The 17,059-nt window shown below is 42.4% G+C and overlaps 1 protein-coding gene across 2 annotated transcripts in view; it reads right to left on the minus strand.

Annotated features, from left to right (window-relative positions):
• WWP2 (WW domain containing E3 ubiquitin protein ligase 2) overlaps positions 1–17,059 on the minus strand; it is a 147,652-nt gene that overhangs the window by 20,229 nt on the left and 110,364 nt on the right. For both annotated transcript variants that reach the window (XM_059150800.1, XM_059150801.1), the window contains 2 exons: positions 9,413–9,502; positions 846–1,020 (listed from right to left, as the gene is read on the minus strand). In XM_059150800.1, the coding sequence (XP_059006783.1) occupies positions 846–1,020; positions 9,413–9,502 (265 nt within the window). The remainder of the gene's footprint in view (positions 1–845; positions 1,021–9,412; positions 9,503–17,059) is intronic.

Consider the following 17,059-nt stretch of genomic DNA (forward strand, 5'->3'; position numbering starts at 1 on the left):
TTCACAGTGACTTTTAAAAAGTGGTCAAGCAGCAATGACATTTGAAGACTACTCTGCTGGGAACAAGCAGTACCGATCAGAGAAGAAAGCAAAGCCAACACACAGAACAATTCAGAGGCTGCCCTAACTGTTCAGTTGGGAGGGATGGAGAAAAATCAGGCATCAGATAGAAGGAAGCTGAAACAGAGCAAGGGTAAGTTTTTTCTTCTATGGGCCAGACAGTAAATATTTTAGGCTTTATAGACTAAATGATCTCTGCTGTAACTACCCAACTCTGTTGTTACAACATAAAAGCAGCCAGAGTCAATATCTAAACTACTGGGAGTGCTTCTGTGCCAATAAAACTTTATTTACAAAACAAAATGTGGGCCAGTTTGGCCCATGGGCCATAGTTCGCCAAGCCCTGATTCAGATCAATTTTAAAGGTCCTCTATCCTTGAGAATCTGTCAAATAAGAAAGATCTAAAGAAAAACAGTAGCAGCTACGAAAAGGATTTGGGTAACTGTTTTGTTCTGAAAAGTAGGGGTATAGGAGAGGTCACAGCTGACCTTCAGGTTTCAAATTAGAATAAATGGGCTTGGAAGGAGGGACCAGAAAATAAATCCGGTCTTGGAAGAAAGATGGTATCTCGAATCCTTAAACACAGAGGCTAGACATTGAGTTACTAAATTAGAAATAATGGAATTTGAGGAATTTCACGGTGATGCGTAAAATCTTCAGAGCACTGACGTTCCCAGCCACAGTTTTCCCCGCTCACCAAACAGATCAACGGCTGCTGCATGAGGCGGCACATTCTCGGGGGCCGGGAGGCTCCAGCCCGTGTGGCAAGCCCCCGCCCTCTCACCTGGTAGAGGAATCTTTGGCTGAAGTGCTGCATGGCGCCCTGGAGCTGATTGCGCTGGGACTGCCACTGCTCGTAGTTCCGCACGTACTCGGCTGTCGGGCGCTGCCAGGTGGTGGTCCGAGTGTTGTGATCCACATAGTAAAACCTGCCTCGGGGGTCTGTGCGCTTTTCCCAGCTGGAAACATTAAGCTCAGAATGAACACAGGGACCACCCACCCCGACCTTCAAATTCCAGAGACATCCCAGGATGGCCGGCAAGGAGGGACTGAGGGAGAGTTTAGCCTGGTGTCTGGCCCAGGAGCCTGGCCAAGCAAGGCCCGGTCACGGAGGCTTCTGGGGCTTATGTGATGAAAGCCATCATTTGTGGCCACCTCTGCAGCCACCAGTCCCTCCTCACCATTAGCTCCTGATTTCCATTTAGGAGATCCATGTTTTTCTGGGGAAGGTGACTTTCCTCCAAGTGCAAAGTGAACAGCTGACTGGGTCAGGAGTGGGCATGTGACCTATGTGGAGCTTAATCAAGGCAAATCTCAAAACTTTTGCTAGGAATTCTCAGGAAAATACAGTCTCTCTTCCTTGCCAGATAGGACTGAGAAAGTATGCAGTCTGAGGAGCCACTGGCTGCCATTTTCGACATAAACACAATATGAGGTTGACCCAATAGATGGCAGAGTAGAAAAACAAAACAAAAATGCCAGCTCCTTGGTGAAATTGCTGAGTCACTAGATCAGGGTTTACTTGCCAGGATCTACATCTAGAATTTTCAGTTACATTAGCCAGTGAATTCTCATCATTATTTAAGCCAACTTGGATCCCAATTTTTGTTCCTTGCAACAGAAATCATCCTGATATAAAGTGCCAGTGAAAACAGGCTGCATGGTCATGAGAAGAAGAGTTGGTATGAACAATGGCAGGATTCTTAGTGAGAAAGCAATCTTACCAAAGTACTAAAACACCTAAAATACCCATGGGCAAGGCAAGGCTAGAACAGATGGTCAAAATCTTCATCTGTGGTTGGTAGGTGTAACTTGATTTGCACACACGGAGGGAAGAAGTGATCAAGAGAAAGTAAGAGAGGGAACTTTGTGGAATGATGGAAATGCTTTAACATTTTGCTGGAATGTAAGTTACACAAATGTATGCATTTGTCAAAACTCAGCCAGTTACGTACCTGAGATCTGTATATCTTACTGTATGTAAATCATACTTCAATTTTAAACAGTAAATTTGAATCTAATCAAGCCTTCATATCTACCTACCAGATTACAGGGAAGACAAGGGATAGAGGAGCATGTTTCCCAATACCTCAAGGTCACACCAGTCACATTCAGAATATGAGAAATTCTGCAGAGCAAATGCTATGGATCTTCAAGAAATAAATGGTCAGAATAAAATAAGAAAGTGTGGGAGACTTATAGATTAAGAGAGACTTATGAGACGTATCAGCCAAAAGCAACGTGATGGTCTTGAGTTTGAACTGGACTCAAACAAATCACACTGTAAAAATAGTTTTAAGACAACTGGGGAAAATAGATGACATGAAGTAAGGAAATACTGTTAATTTTGTTGGGTGGGATAATGGTATTTCAGTTTTGGTTTTGTTTTTAAAGTAATCTCTATGCCCAATGTGGGGCTCAAACTCATGACCCTGAGATTAAGAGCTGCATGCTCTACCGACTGAACCAGCGAGGCACCCCTAGTTTTGTCCTTTTTTTTTTTTTAACCCTTATCTGTTAAAGATGTATGTGATGTATTTATGGTTCAAAGAATATGACATCTGGGATTTGCTTTAAATTTCATCAGTCACCTCCCCTGAAAAGTAGGAGGTCAGATGAAACAAAATGTTATTGTCAGAACCAAGTGGTGGTTACAAGGGATTCATTGTACTACTCTCTCCAATATGCCTGATATTTCCATTATAAATTGGAAAGGGGGAGAGGGACAAAGGGGCTTAAAAAGATAAGAAAGAGATATAATTGAAGAAAACAGCAGTAACCCAATACAAAGGGAACCAGTAGGGATTGCACTGTATGTGTTGGAAAGTCTTTGTTCCCTAACTACCTTCTCATTTCATCTTCTCTGAATCCTTATCTTACTCATGTGACTACCATGCTTTGGTCTGCTTCCTCAGTTTTCAGTTAGCTTCCTAACTGACTTTTTTTGGCCACCTCTTCAGTGATTCTTTCAACTCAAAGCCTCTCTAAAAATGGCTTCTCTTCAAGGAGTCCCCAGTCCTGATGGCCAGTGCCCACACTGCATCAGAATTCGGCCTGCTAGACTGCACTGACTTCATGACCTACTGTCACTTTGGACTCAGCTAAATGCCACAAACCTCTTCCCAAAACTGAGTCTTCCCGGGTGTTCCTCCTGCCAGTCCCCCTCCCAGGGGTGAAGCTACCCCATCACTCCTGACTCTTCCCTTCCTGCTGATGTCAGGTGTTCGCCCTTGACTTTCCATTTCTACGTCCAACTATCCCCGAACAAATCTCCCCACTCTGAGCCAGCCTATAAACTGTCATGGGGATAATCAAAAACTTCCAAGTGACTCCTCATCACCCTCGAGTCAAAACCTCGAATTAGTATTCAAGGTTCACAACAAACTGGAACCTTCCCACCCTTCTCATAAATCCTCTCAACTAGTGACTTTTCTTTTTCTTTTTTTATCAAAGGAATCAAGTATCAAGAGTTAACAAATACAAACAGTTCTATGGGAGGTACAATAAAAAACAGCATCCCCTTCCCTACCTCTCCCCATTGCCGATTCCTGCTCCTGAGAAGCAACAAACTTCCATTCTCAATTGTTTCTTCTATTTACAGCCATATTGCTGAATAACATGCTTCTCTTACTATTTCTTGATTTCTGTCATATTAGACATTACCTGTGAACCTTCCACTATTGGAGCTGAGCACTGAGTTATTGTATCCCACCCCACAAGACACACAGTGCCCTCTCCTCCCCCAGCCTTCCAATTTAGAAAATCATCATAAATGAACATTCAGAGTTTGTATTATGACTTTGTAGAACTAGAAATGCATTTCCTTATTTGTACAACTTTTTCTTTTTTTTCTGAAGTTAAAGAACTATGCATTTCATTCTGCTTGATTCGCAAGAAGCTATCACTACTGCACCCCCAGTTTCTCATAGCACAGGTGGCCCCTCGGTGTCAGTTAGATGTGCCTCCCCACATTTCTCCAGGCCCACTTCATCCTACACGGACACCTGTCCTCCAGGCCAGCTCTACATCACTGTCCTGAGTCAGCTTCCCTCACCTTCCTTGTGGGAATGTCTTTGGTCCCTGAATGGAGTCCCCTGTGTCCTGCAACTCATGACTTCTTTCTCGGTTTCCTCTTGTCTGGTGGAACAAACCATCTAGTAGCTTCTGAGAAATAATGCACCAAAACGAACCATTTGAACACACTAAAGATACCTTAATTTCAACCCTCAGGGCTGTTAAGATGACTAGGAGTTGATTTCCAGGCAGGAAATAATTTTCCATCAGAATTTTAAGGATCCAGGTTCTATAGCTGGCTGTTGAGATGAGAGATGGTATCCTTCATTCCTGATATTTGATATGTACCCTACTTTCACCTTCTGGGGCCTTCTGAGATGTTCTCTTGCCATCCCAAAATTTCACTAGAATGAAATTCAAGGGTCACTTCTTTTCCCATTCTCTGGGTTGGGCATTTGTAGGCCCTTTCAATTTGAATACCTCACCTCTCAGTCCCAGCAAAATCCCTTCATTCTTTCTTTGACAATTTTCTATCCTCTATTTCTAGTTCTTGCTGGAACTATTCATGAATGATGCTGAAGCTCCTAGACTCATCCTCTATTTTTCTTATCTCCAACATTATCTTTCAATCCTGTAATTTTTTTTTTCTGCTGTTATATGTAGTTGACCCTTGATCAGCAAGGGTTTGAACTGTGAGGGTCTGCTTACACATGGATTTTTTTTCAATAAATACACTATAGTACTAGAAATGCATTTTTCTTCTTTATGATTTTCTTTTCCCTACCTTACTTTACTTTAAGATTATAGCATATAATACATATACATACAAAATATTTGTTAATCATTGTAAGGCTTTTGGTCAACAGTAAGCTATTAATAGTTAAGTCTTGGGGGAATCCAAGTTATATCCGTATTTTCAACTGTGCAGGTGTCAACTGTCCTAGTCCCTAGGCTGTTTAACAGTCAACTATTTATTAATTTTTAAAAGGTCTTCTTGGGACACCTGGATGGCTCCACTGGTTAAGTGCCTGCCTTCAGCTCAGCTCATGATCCCAGGGTTCTGGGATTGAGCCCCACATCGGGCAGTAAGGAGCCTGCTTCTCCCTCTGCCTGCCGCTACCCTTGCTTGTGCGCTCGCTCTCTCTCTCTCTTTCTCTTTCTGGCAAATAAATAAATAAATAAATAAAATCTTTTTTTTAAATAAAAAATAAAAATAGAAGTTCTTGCTTCCTGAATGATCCCTTTTACAATCTCCTGTTCTTGTAGAGATGCCATATTTTCTCCCAAACTTTTGAGGATATGAATTATAATTTGGTTCTATTTCCACATTGTTTTCACCAAGGCCCCCTTTCTTTGTCTGCTGGTTCCATGTTATTCTTTCACACTGAAAAGTGAGTCACTAAAATGCTGAATGGACACTCTGGGTATCCAGGGTGTGGCAGGCTGACAAGTGGCTTTACCCCGCTCTTTGACTAAAAGACCCCTGAACAGCACGATCTATAGTTTTCTTCCCTTAGACTGGTCACTTTAGCCAACAAAAAACTCCAATCTTTAACTTGGGGACAGTATCCTCACTTAATCCCTTTTTGTCTGAGTTCATCTCTGCCTTCTGCTATGGCTGTATCCCACAGGATGGCTGCGTGTGTGCATGTGTGTGAGAGGCGTACACATGTGCACACATGCATGGGACAACAGGATGCAAGTGATGGGTGACAACTTGAGAAAGTCTAACTGCTCCCTGCACATATTTTTGACTTAACTTCAGAGTTTTTAAGTCTCATTACATGCACGCGCACGTGCACACACACACACACACTCACACACCACCCAAATGTCTGACTGTTGAGGCTTTCCAGGGCTTCTAGCTGCAAACTGGCTGGCTTCCTGGGGGATACCCACACTGCAAACTTGGGTTTCAACTTTCTCAGCTCTGCCATTTATCTATCAGCAACTAAACTTTGATTACCATCTCCCATATGCTGCTTCTCCTCTTCCATTCCTTTATCATTATACTTCTATTGCCATTTTAGGGAGTTTTTAGAAAGGAATGGAAATAAACACATGTTCAATCTACATGTTTAACTGAAATTCCTCAGCACTGGTGAATTTCAAACTTCCAAGCAGCATAAGCTTACCCTGATTCCGGGTGCAATCTTACAAAGACTGACAAACAGAGCAGTGGGGGGAGGTCCAGTCCGCCCTTTACCCTCTCCACTTCCAGTAGGCGTGTCTGCTGCACCCAGGTGCCTTGTTAGACACACTCTGAGCACCTTTGTTTCACATACACCTTCCACTACAACAGAACTGTTCCATGAATCATTCCCTACAGATGTCTTTTATACTCACACTCTTCCCCAAACCTGGATCAACTTCCTCTTGTCATTGAAGTCCACCTCCAGCATTTCCTACAAGAGGAGTCTGAGCCACTTCCCTCTAAGAGGGCTCCCCTACACCACACTCTACGGAGACCCCTCTCCCTGCTCCCCTCTGGTCTGAGCACCTCCTAAGAGCAAATGACTGCATTCATCTTTACTTCCTCTTTACATCCAAAACTTCTTGTTCCTAGATTTTAAAAAATGACCATTTGAGGGCACCTGGATGGCTCAGTCGGTTAAGCATCTGCCTTCGGCTCAGGTCATGGTCTCGGGATCCCAGGACTGGGCCCCACCTCATCACTGGGCTCCCTGCTCAGGGGGGTGTCTGGTTCTCCCTCTCCCTCTTCCTCTCCCGCTGCTAGTGCATTCAAGCATGCTTTCTGTCTTTCTCTCAAATAAATAAATAAAGTCTCTTTTTAAAAATTACCATTTCTCATACAAGCATTCCCTGGCTCTGACAGAAGGCGGTGGCCGGCCATGATAAAGTGAATCCTTTGGCTCAATCTTACTCCTGGGTGACTATGTCTGCTGAAATAATGGCTCCATCTGTAGTTTCAAGTGTCCTGTGTGCATGGTAATACTCCCGTGGGGTGGAACTTCTTCCATTAGTGAGCAATGAGAACTGAAGCACTCTGTTCTCTCTGGGCTCCCTATTACAGTGTGAAGTACCTGCCAGGGGCTCAGAGGTATGCGACTAAAACTCAGTAAGGGCTAGGGGTGCCTGGGTGGCTCAGTCGTTAAGCATCTGCCTTCGGCTCAGGCCTTGATCCCAGGGTCCTGAGAATGAGCCCCACATCGGGCTCCCTGCTCAGTGGGAAGCCTGCTTCTCCCTCTCTCGCTCCCCTGCTTGTGTTCCCTCTCTCAGTGTGTGGCTCTCTATGTCACATAAATAAAATCTTTTTAAAAACTAAAAAAAAAAAAAAAAAAGAAAGAAAGAAAGAAGGAAAACTGGCTCTAGTGTCCCACCTCAGCCATTCTTAGAAAACACCATTAAATATCTTTATTTAGATTCATCCAAATGTTCATGAGATCAAGGCCTACATAACTTATAGACCAGAGGGGGTAAGAGGAAACAACCAGAATACTTCTAGAGTTAAGACTGCTTTTATATTTTTTAATTATTTTAACTCAATTAATTAACATATAATGTATTATTGGTTTCAGAAAAAATGCTGCTTTTAAATATATGGGCTGTTAACACAAAAAGTAAAAGTATGAAATGTATCCTGTTAAAAATCAACGATTAATTTGCAAGACACTGGAGAAATTTGACTACTGACTGGGTATTCGATGACAGCAAAGGAATACTGTTAACAATACAGTGGTTTTGTTTTTAATAAGAGAATATTTTTTAGAAATACATACCAAAATATGGTTAAAATTATATGATGCCTGGGGTTTGCCTCAAAATGATCTAAGAAAGGGGGATAGGGCCGGGTGAGGATTACAGATCAGGAGTTGGCAAATTTTTTTCTATAAAGGGCAGCAACGTGAATATTTTAGGCTTGGCAGGCTATACAGTCTAGGTCGCAATTACTCAACTCTGCCATTGAGCATGAAAACAACCACAAATTATACATATAAACAAATGAGTGTGTCTGTCCAATAAAACTTTATTTACAAAGACAGGTAGAGGTCGGATTTTGTCCACAGGTTCATAGCTTGTCAACCTCTAGTACAGATGAAACAAGACTGGCCATGATTTGAATAATTATTGAAGCCAAGTGGTAAGTATGTAGGGATTCTCTCTATTTAGTGTGTATATGAAACTATCCATCATAATATGAAAATTTCCAATATTTCCAAAGTAATAAGTTTGACCTTTTTCTAAGAAGTCAATATTTTCCTTTGGTTAAATATGTAAATAAATATTCTGGACTTAAAGTAGAAAACAGAATGAGGACCAATGATGACAGATTATAGTTTCATTTCCAGAAAGTTAAGGGAAAAAAAGGAACACACAGAATTCTACTGGAAAACTGAAACCAGGAACAGCCCATCCACAGAAATCAGTAGGACCAGAAGGTGAGGCGGTATTTGCCTGGCACATAACTGACGGCTGAACCAGAGTCTAAGGGTTTTCCAAATATTCCCCAGCTCTGACATCCTCTCCCTCTACAAGGTCGGTGGGGAGGTGTTCAGATGTTCTGCAGGAGCCCTTCGTGACTGCTTTACTGGGAGGGAATTCTCTCCTGAGAGCAGAATACGTTCTCATCTGAATGCTCTCAGGACCAAAAGGCACATGTGGAAAGAACTTTCTGTCCCTGGCAAGCTGGGAACCAAACTCCTTCTCCTTGAACTTGGACCGTCTTCCCTCACTTGGAAGCCTCACTCATCCTCTGGTTTTAGAGAACTTAGCTGCATTCTCACAAAGCCCAGCTGAATGAGCAGCACCCTTCAGGGGCCGAATGGGGACAGGATGCTATGAAATGCACCAACACCCTCTCTATCTTGGCTTCCTCATGCCCCCTTTTCCCTGGAGATGCTCTATAAATCTTGGGATGTCCTAAGAAATGAGAGAATGAAGTGAATAGGAAAAGCAATTAAGTGACCAGGGGAAAAGGTCCCTGTTCTTTGCTATCTCTGCAGAAAGAGACTGAGAACCTGGCCCTGATAGGGTATCTCTGTAGGTAAAATAACTGAGGGCATCAGGATACCAATGGCCCAAGAGGCAGGATTCCTAGCCCTCCTACCTCCGGGACCAAAGAGCCATAGTAGTTCTGAGTATCATTTACTAAAGCTCCTAGCCATCAGTCCTGGCCTACACAATGAATGTGGGGAAGAAGGAAACTGAAGAGAGGAAAGAATGTAGAAGATGACAACGGAAGCGGGGGAAAGAGAGGGAAAGGAGCCAAGAATAGTGGGAACTAAAGAGATGGCTGTGGCAGTGCTGGTAGAGAAGCCAGCGGGGGATTCTTGGTGCCAGTTCTAGAGTCTCAGGGCTTGCCAGCCCAAGCCTTACCCTGGAGGAAGAGGCCGCTCCCAGGTGGTGGTTTTGGTATTATGGTCAACGTAATAGACGCGCCCATTAGGAAGTTCTCGCTGTTCCCATCTGAAAAATAAAGTGAAAGGAAGCATGAGATACACAATTGAAAAGCATAAGCACTTGTTGGAGAAGGAGTCCTTCACTACTGATGCTGCTGGTGTGGCAACTTTAAGAGGATAAAGACGACATATGATATCAGCCCAGTGGTCAAACCAGGTCCATTCTGTCACTGACGGTGGCACCCAGGAGTACTTCTTGAGAACAAAACCTCCCTTTAATGAAGTCAGTGTACTAGCATATGCCATGGGTCACTCTAGCTTCTCCTAAATGACCTATAAAAATCTACATTCTATGAACTTTTCTAAATCAGTGTTTCATGGCCATTTCAGGATCACAGATCCCTGTAGGAATGGGATGAAAGCCAAGGACACTTTCCTTCCAAAGTGCACTTACCAACAAAAATTTGTATGCCATGTCTGGGCTTCACAGACCTCGCCTAAAGTTTATCTAGGGACTCTCAATCTTTGTAGCCAATACTACCTTTTAAAGTCACAAATTATAGGACTATCCCTATTCTCCTAGCATCAAAATATATTTATGGTCACATTTCTTTTTAAAACATAAGCTTCATGGGACGCCTGGGTGGCTCAGTGGGTTAAAGCCTCTGCCTTCGGCTCAGGTCATGATCCCAGGGTCCTGGGATCGAGTCCCGCATCGGGCTCTCTGCTCAGCAGGGAGCCTGCTTCCTCCTCTCTCTCTGCCTACTTGTGATCTCTGTCTGTCAAATAAATAAATAAAAAATATATATATAAGCTTCATTTACAGAGGATCTTTAAAAGAGATCAGGTTGAATCAAGACACACCGCATACTGTCACTTACTGACTGCTCTCCTCATGTTATTTATTGACTTCCCTTCTCATGTGCCTATGTGTAATGATGAGGTAGGCGTGCCGACAGTGGCCATTCTGTGCTAATGGAAGAACAACAAGGTAGCAGATGATCCAAAGAAATAATCTACAAGCAAAACCACTACAAAATACAGCCAACTAGTACCCACCCCTACACTCCTATTATTCTCACACTCAACGCAGTCTGACAATAATTCCACTCACTCAGAACACAGTAATCCATAAATAAGGGATGCAAATTTTTATATTTATAAAATGATCACTGCTTTATGAAGGATGTTAATGGCCCCCTTAGCCTTTATGTTTTACATTGAATTCATTCAGTTCTACTTGTAGGTACTGCCTAGAAGGTGACCTTTTCCAGGAAGTTATTAGTACAGTCAGTTCTACTGAAACACTTGTTTTGAAAACATAAATCTATCCCGGCATGATTGATACATGAGGGAACAATGTGAGCATAATGTGAATTTTGTGTTTGCTTATGAATGACTTTTCCTTTTTGAAACACGAAATGCACTCAGATGACTTCCCCCAGCTGAACCCAGTCACGTAGGAATACACAGAGCCCATATGCATCTACCAGCTGCCTTGGTTTACTACAGGCCATACGCCATACTCACCCACATCTGGCGTCACAACTCCCGTCTGATTTCAGACAGCCCTTTTTTGTACCACTTTGCAAAAACACTCACAAGCTCACACTCTTCAGACACCCGCTTCCACAAGCACACTTCAGGTCTTTTCATGGAAACACACACTTATTATAGTGTTATGTACCTCAACCATTTAACATGTGTAAAACTCTGCTACCACCATTATTACGTTCCTGTTTTTCATGTGTGTCAATGACACATTTTTAAAAAGATTTTATTTATTTATATGAAAGAGTGAGAGAGATCACAGAGGGAGAGAGAGAAGTAGACTCACTGCTGATGTGGGGCTCGATCCCAGGACCCTGAGATCATGAGCTGAAGGCAGATGCTTAACCAACTGAGCCACCCAGATGCCCCTATCACTGATACCTTTTTGAGGGTTATACCCCTAACTCATTCTTTTCCTGTAAGCCCTATAGTTTTTATTGCTTTTTTTTTTTTTTTGCACTTCGTGGTGATTTTTAGGAACAGGTACATAATAGCAGTGCAGACGGCATACCGAAATACATGTCCTAACTTCTATGACTAAGCCTGGTGTGGCCATTCTAATAGACATTAGCTTTATCCAATACTGTTTCTCATTTAAACCAAAATGTCTGATCAGCAGCCTGCACTGATCGACACCTCAGAGGCTGGTTCAGATACAGATACACATGAGGCTTTGAAGAAAAGGAAAAGAAGGGGGGGGGCGCAATCACCCTCCGAGCATCTATAATGAGCTACAGTGGGCTCAAGCTCTACCCAAGCAGTTCTTGCCTCCACACTTTAAGGTGAGAAATGCCACCACCATGGGCGAAACTGAGGATCAGAAAAGCCAGGTGACTCTCATGTGTCCTTACAACTCAGCTGACTCCCCAGCCAGTGAGTTTCACTACAACACGCTCAAAGGAAGAAATGAGGAAAAAGGAAGGTTAACTGGAATTTATAGGGAACCTACTACCCAGAAAACAAACAGGTGCCTTCCCAAACTCTATCTCAAAGTGAACAGCACCGGAGTCCAGGTAGGGGGCCCTGCAGAATCAAGACGGCTGTGGAGTGATTGCAGCGGCTGCACCACGTTCATCTCTAGGCTCCATCTGAATTACAACCCTCTGCTCCAAAATGATCTGCCGGAGGAGGCTGCACATTCCACACAACTGGGAGGGTTAGCCCTGGGAACAGTGAAGTCCACTGGTTCCACAATCCCACCTCTCAAAAGAGATCAACTACTGGCCGGAGGACCAGAGTGCTACCCACATTGTTAATGCTGCTCGAGAACATCTTCTCTCCTGGGTATTCTTGCTTGAGGTACTGGTTAAAGCATATATGGGTGACTTGATCCCGGAACCCTAACTCCTCCCACTGCAGAAAGATCCTTACACTTCACTATTTTATTAAAAGGGCAGAATATTCTGCCGAAAGTGACCAGATGAAAATGCACATTGGGTAAAAAGTAAAAGATCTTTTCCCTCTAGATGCCCTTCTGAATCAAAGACAAAAGAGTAACAAATAACTCCAGCTCGAGAGGCTGGTGTTCCATCTATGAAGAACCTTTCTTGTGAGGACCCCTCCGCCAAAAAGCCAGGCTAACGTACTGTGGCTTCACACCAGACCCTCAAAGTCCTCCTTGTCTGCCCGGTAACAGAGCAGCAAATCTGATACCCTCTTTATTCATCTGAATTCGGAAATGAGACAGTCTTGAGAAAGATGCTTGGCTTATGGGTTAAGTACTGAAATATGGAAGCTGCTCAAGGAAATGGCAACAAACCACTCTTTCATAACATTCACTCCCAGGAAGGCTTACGTGGCTGAGAACCCCTCAGTTTCCCTGAGAAGTTAGCCAGCTCCTTCCCTTCCTTCGCAATTTCTTATTTTATTATTTTTTTTTAAAGATTTTATTTATTTACTTGAGAGAGAGACAGTGAGAGAGCATGAATGAGGAGAAGGTCAGAGAGAGAAGCAGACTCCCCATGGAGCTGGGAGTCCGATGCGGGACTCGATCCCGGGACTCCAGGATCATGACCTGAGCCGAAGGCAGTCGTCCAACCAACTGAGCCACCCAGGCGTCCCTGCAATTTCTGGCACAAAACCACCAACAAAGTGAGTCTGCTCATTTTGTAGTCACTGTCTGGAAACCCATCCATAATATGTGGGTAAAGCTGCACCTTTTAAAGAAGACAAGATATTTGTTGTAGCAATTGCAGATAAAAGGTGCCAAACACACATTTTTCTTTATTCCAAAAATTCTTTTGTTACAACTTTCATCTTATAAATAGTCTCTACTTTTACGATTCATTTCAGGCAAAGAGAAAACTTGGTTTTGTTATTCTTTGGCTCTTATTTTAATTCGAAGATGGGATAATACTTAAAATTCCATGAAGTCAATGCATTGAATTGACACCGTGGTCTTCCCACACGCTGGCAGAAAGAAAATCGGTGTGAAGTCCTCTTCGCTTATATTCAAGAGTTACCGCAGCTCTTTCCAAGCGCGGATAAGATCCGTCCATCCCATCTTTGATCCCAGCTGATCCTGGAAATGAAAGTCTCTCTTTCATGGGCTGTTATTGTCCAGCAAATCTCCATGTCCTTCTGTGAACCCTCTCAATTGGCCTAACTGGAAGAATAGTTACGAGAGGAACAAGACCTTTCTTGCATTACCTTTTTTGATATCTACATTTTTTTCTTTTTAAAATTGGACTCCTGCTCAGATTAAATGTCCATGTGGGTCCTCCCTGATCCATGACCTGGCCTAACTGCTTTTCTTAGAGAACTCTCGACTCCTCCCTTACCTGCACGGCTCCTCAGAATTCACACAAACCTCTTCCCTTCATTCACTGCAGCACAGTCGGTCAATTCTAGCGACAATCAAAAGAGCCTCCCGATTCTCCTGTCTCCTCAGTAGCTGCTGACCCACATAGATTAAGCCTTCCGACTGTCTTGGTTTGGTCTCCCCATGCCAAGAAAGTGATACTGGCAGCGACCTTTCATCAGCACATCCCTGTCAGGGGTTAGGTTTCTGTCCCTTATAAGCATCTTCTTCACACTGAGATAAAAAGGCTTTTCAATCACACTACCCATGGGTCTCAATACTGCATCCTGGTCACATGGTCATATCCTCTCCCACTGAATAGCTTTCTTTGATGCTCTCAGAAACAGTGTTCAAAGCATCAAGCTTGATTCAGGTGCCTTCCCAACACATTGCTCCTTGGCCTTCAACGAGTAACATTCAGTTCGACCACGAACTACACAGGGTCTTTGTATTCCAAGGCACTTAAAAAGTAGTCTCCAATTTCAATTAATCGTAGGTAATTTTTTTTAACTTAAATTACCTTTGTCCCTATGCCTTTTATTCAGTTCTGTGTCTTCCGTGCCCATGCCCTAACACGCATGCCACCCCCATCCCACCTCCCAGCATCACCATCTTAAAAGGGTAAAAAAATCCCCTTGTCAGGATGACACCCAATCATTTCTCTCCTGTACAAACTGAAAGGAAATTGTCTGGTCCCCCAAACTACATTTCTTGTGGAAGGTTTCCTGAAAGGTCTTCAGGGAATTCTCGATTATTCTGTCATTCAACCAACCCTGACCAACATGTCACCTAGTCAGATTTCCTTATGTTTGGGCAGAATCACATTTTCACCAAGAGTCGGATTAAGTTGAGAAGGGCAGAAAGCAAGGCAAGGAGTTCAGGTTAGTATCAGAGATGTTCTCTTTAAAAGGACCTCATAGGGATGCCTAGGGGGCTCAGCTGGTTAAGCCTCTGCCTTGGGCTCGGGTCATGATCCCAAGGCCCTGCTCAGCAGGGAGCCTGCTTCTCCCTCTCCCTCTACCTGCCGCTCCCCGTATTGGTGCTTTTCTCTGTCAAAGAAATAAATAAAATCTTTCTAAAAATAAATAAAAAAATAAAAGGCCTCACAGATTTACCTATCAACATGCTCAAAAAATTCAACCTTAATTACCTTTTATTATTTACTAATTTATACATTATGACTAATACAGGCACTGGGCATTAATAAAGTTGACTCTCATTCAAAATACACTCTGTTACAAAACAAAGTCAGGCCCAAACCCTTACATGCCCCCAAAGAAAAGATGTCTCGCTGGCTACTTAGAAAAAAAACTCAACTTCAGAAAAAGACACAAAGTATTCAAGCACTCTTAAAGCTGCCAGTGTGGAAGTTCAGCTCTGCAGAGGCCCAAACCCCACTGAACTCACAGCTTCTTATTTTATGCTCGTCTAATAAATGACTCTGAACCAACCCCTAATCCCCAAGCTTCGGCCACTTCCTGGGTGAACCATAAGATTTATTTCTTCTGTTAGGGACGTTTTTAGACTTTTATGAGCCAGAAATCTAGGTGCAAGGGAACAAATCTGCTCACCGTTTTCATGGATTCAGTAGATCCTTTGTAAACTGGGTAGGAAATGTGCTAAACTCGGTCTTCCCTCAGCAAACTTTCTTGGGATACTGAGCTTCCCTTTCAATCTAAGCACACTAACCCCTTCTTTAAAAACCATCAGCAACCAGCACTTTATGCCCTGTAAGCAGAGAATGGCAATGTTTAGTAGTAATCAAGGCTTCTGAATTAAGTCTGTTTTTCTTCCCCTTCAACCATCCAATTTCTTTGCACTGGAAAAGTCTCCAAAGCTCCTCCGGGAAGGATGACAATATTAAAATGTATGCTCTCACGCAGAGGCAAGACAATTCCTGGAGATGGCGTACATTAAAAATTTTTTTAAAAAAAAGGGGGAAACATTTTTGCTGATAACAGATTTTGCAGATAAATTTGGCAATGAAGAGGAATAGTCACTGAAAATAAAAGAGTTGTGGGAGCAAAAATGGGTATACTCTTTGAAGTATACTCTTTGAAAAGGGCAATTTGGCAGCCTGGTCAAAAACCTTTCCTATATGAATATCTCATAACTTAGCAGCTCTTCTTCTAGGATGTATACTGTGGAAATAATTACGTGTCAACGATTTAGCTGTAAGTATATCTGTCACAGTAGGTTACAGCATGTTACACAAAACCTGAAAACAACCTAAATGCTCCCAAAATGGAGGATTAGTACAATAAATTATGTCATTTCTCTAATGGGTATAACACTCATTGAAAATAACATGATAGATAATATAGACTTGCCCAGCTAGTTACCATATATTGGGTGGAAAAAGCAAGTTAACAAATAACACATATAATTTAGTCAAAATTTTGTTTAAAAATAACGTTAATATACTATTTTTCATTAAATCTAAAATAACATCAATTATATGATTTAACATATTACTAAGAAAGAAAAAAATGCTGCCAATTAAGCTTATAAATTACATATTGATTTTCAAGTTTATTTCACATTTAAATGTGAAATAACAAGTGTATCAGAATCAACAAAATGTGGAGAGTGTACGTGAGTAAAATTTTTACGTCAGCGTAAGGAGGAATTTTAGACAAGATACAAACAGCACACGAAGCTTAACAAACAAGGTTGCTTCAAATTTTGAATTCCTGCACAATGAAAGGCAACATTAAAAAGTGAAAAGATGAACCACATGCTGGAAGAAAATGTCTGCAATGCACAGAATTAAAAAGCAACTAGTATCTAGCATATATAAAGAAACACTACAGATTAGAGAGAAAAAGACAGCCATATAGAAAAATTGACAAAAAGATACAAAGAGGCAACTCACAAAACAGGAAATCAAAGAACCAAATAAAAACATGTAAAAGAGGTCCAATCTCAGTGGTAATAAAGGAAATTCTAATTAAAACCACAAAGCGTCCACAAATCAAACTGGCCAAAAAGAAAAAAAACCTCACAATATTTTTGTTGTTGTTTTTAAGATTATTTATTTATTTATTTGATAGAGACAGAGAGGGCACAAGCAGGGAGAGCAGCAGCAGAGGAAGAGGAAGAAGGAGACTCTTCATGAGCAGGGAGCCTGATGCAGGTTGGGACCATAGGACCATGACCTGAGCCAAAGGCAGACACTTAACTGACTGAGCAACCCCAGCACCCCACAATATTAAGTTTTAGCAGGAATGCTTATGCATGCTCCAGGGAGTGTGAGTACTGGTGAGCAATTTG

This window comes from Mustela lutreola, chromosome 16 (assembly GCF_030435805.1).
Source record: "Mustela lutreola isolate mMusLut2 chromosome 16, mMusLut2.pri, whole genome shotgun sequence".
Lineage (NCBI taxonomy): Eukaryota > Metazoa > Chordata > Mammalia > Carnivora > Mustelidae > Mustela > Mustela lutreola.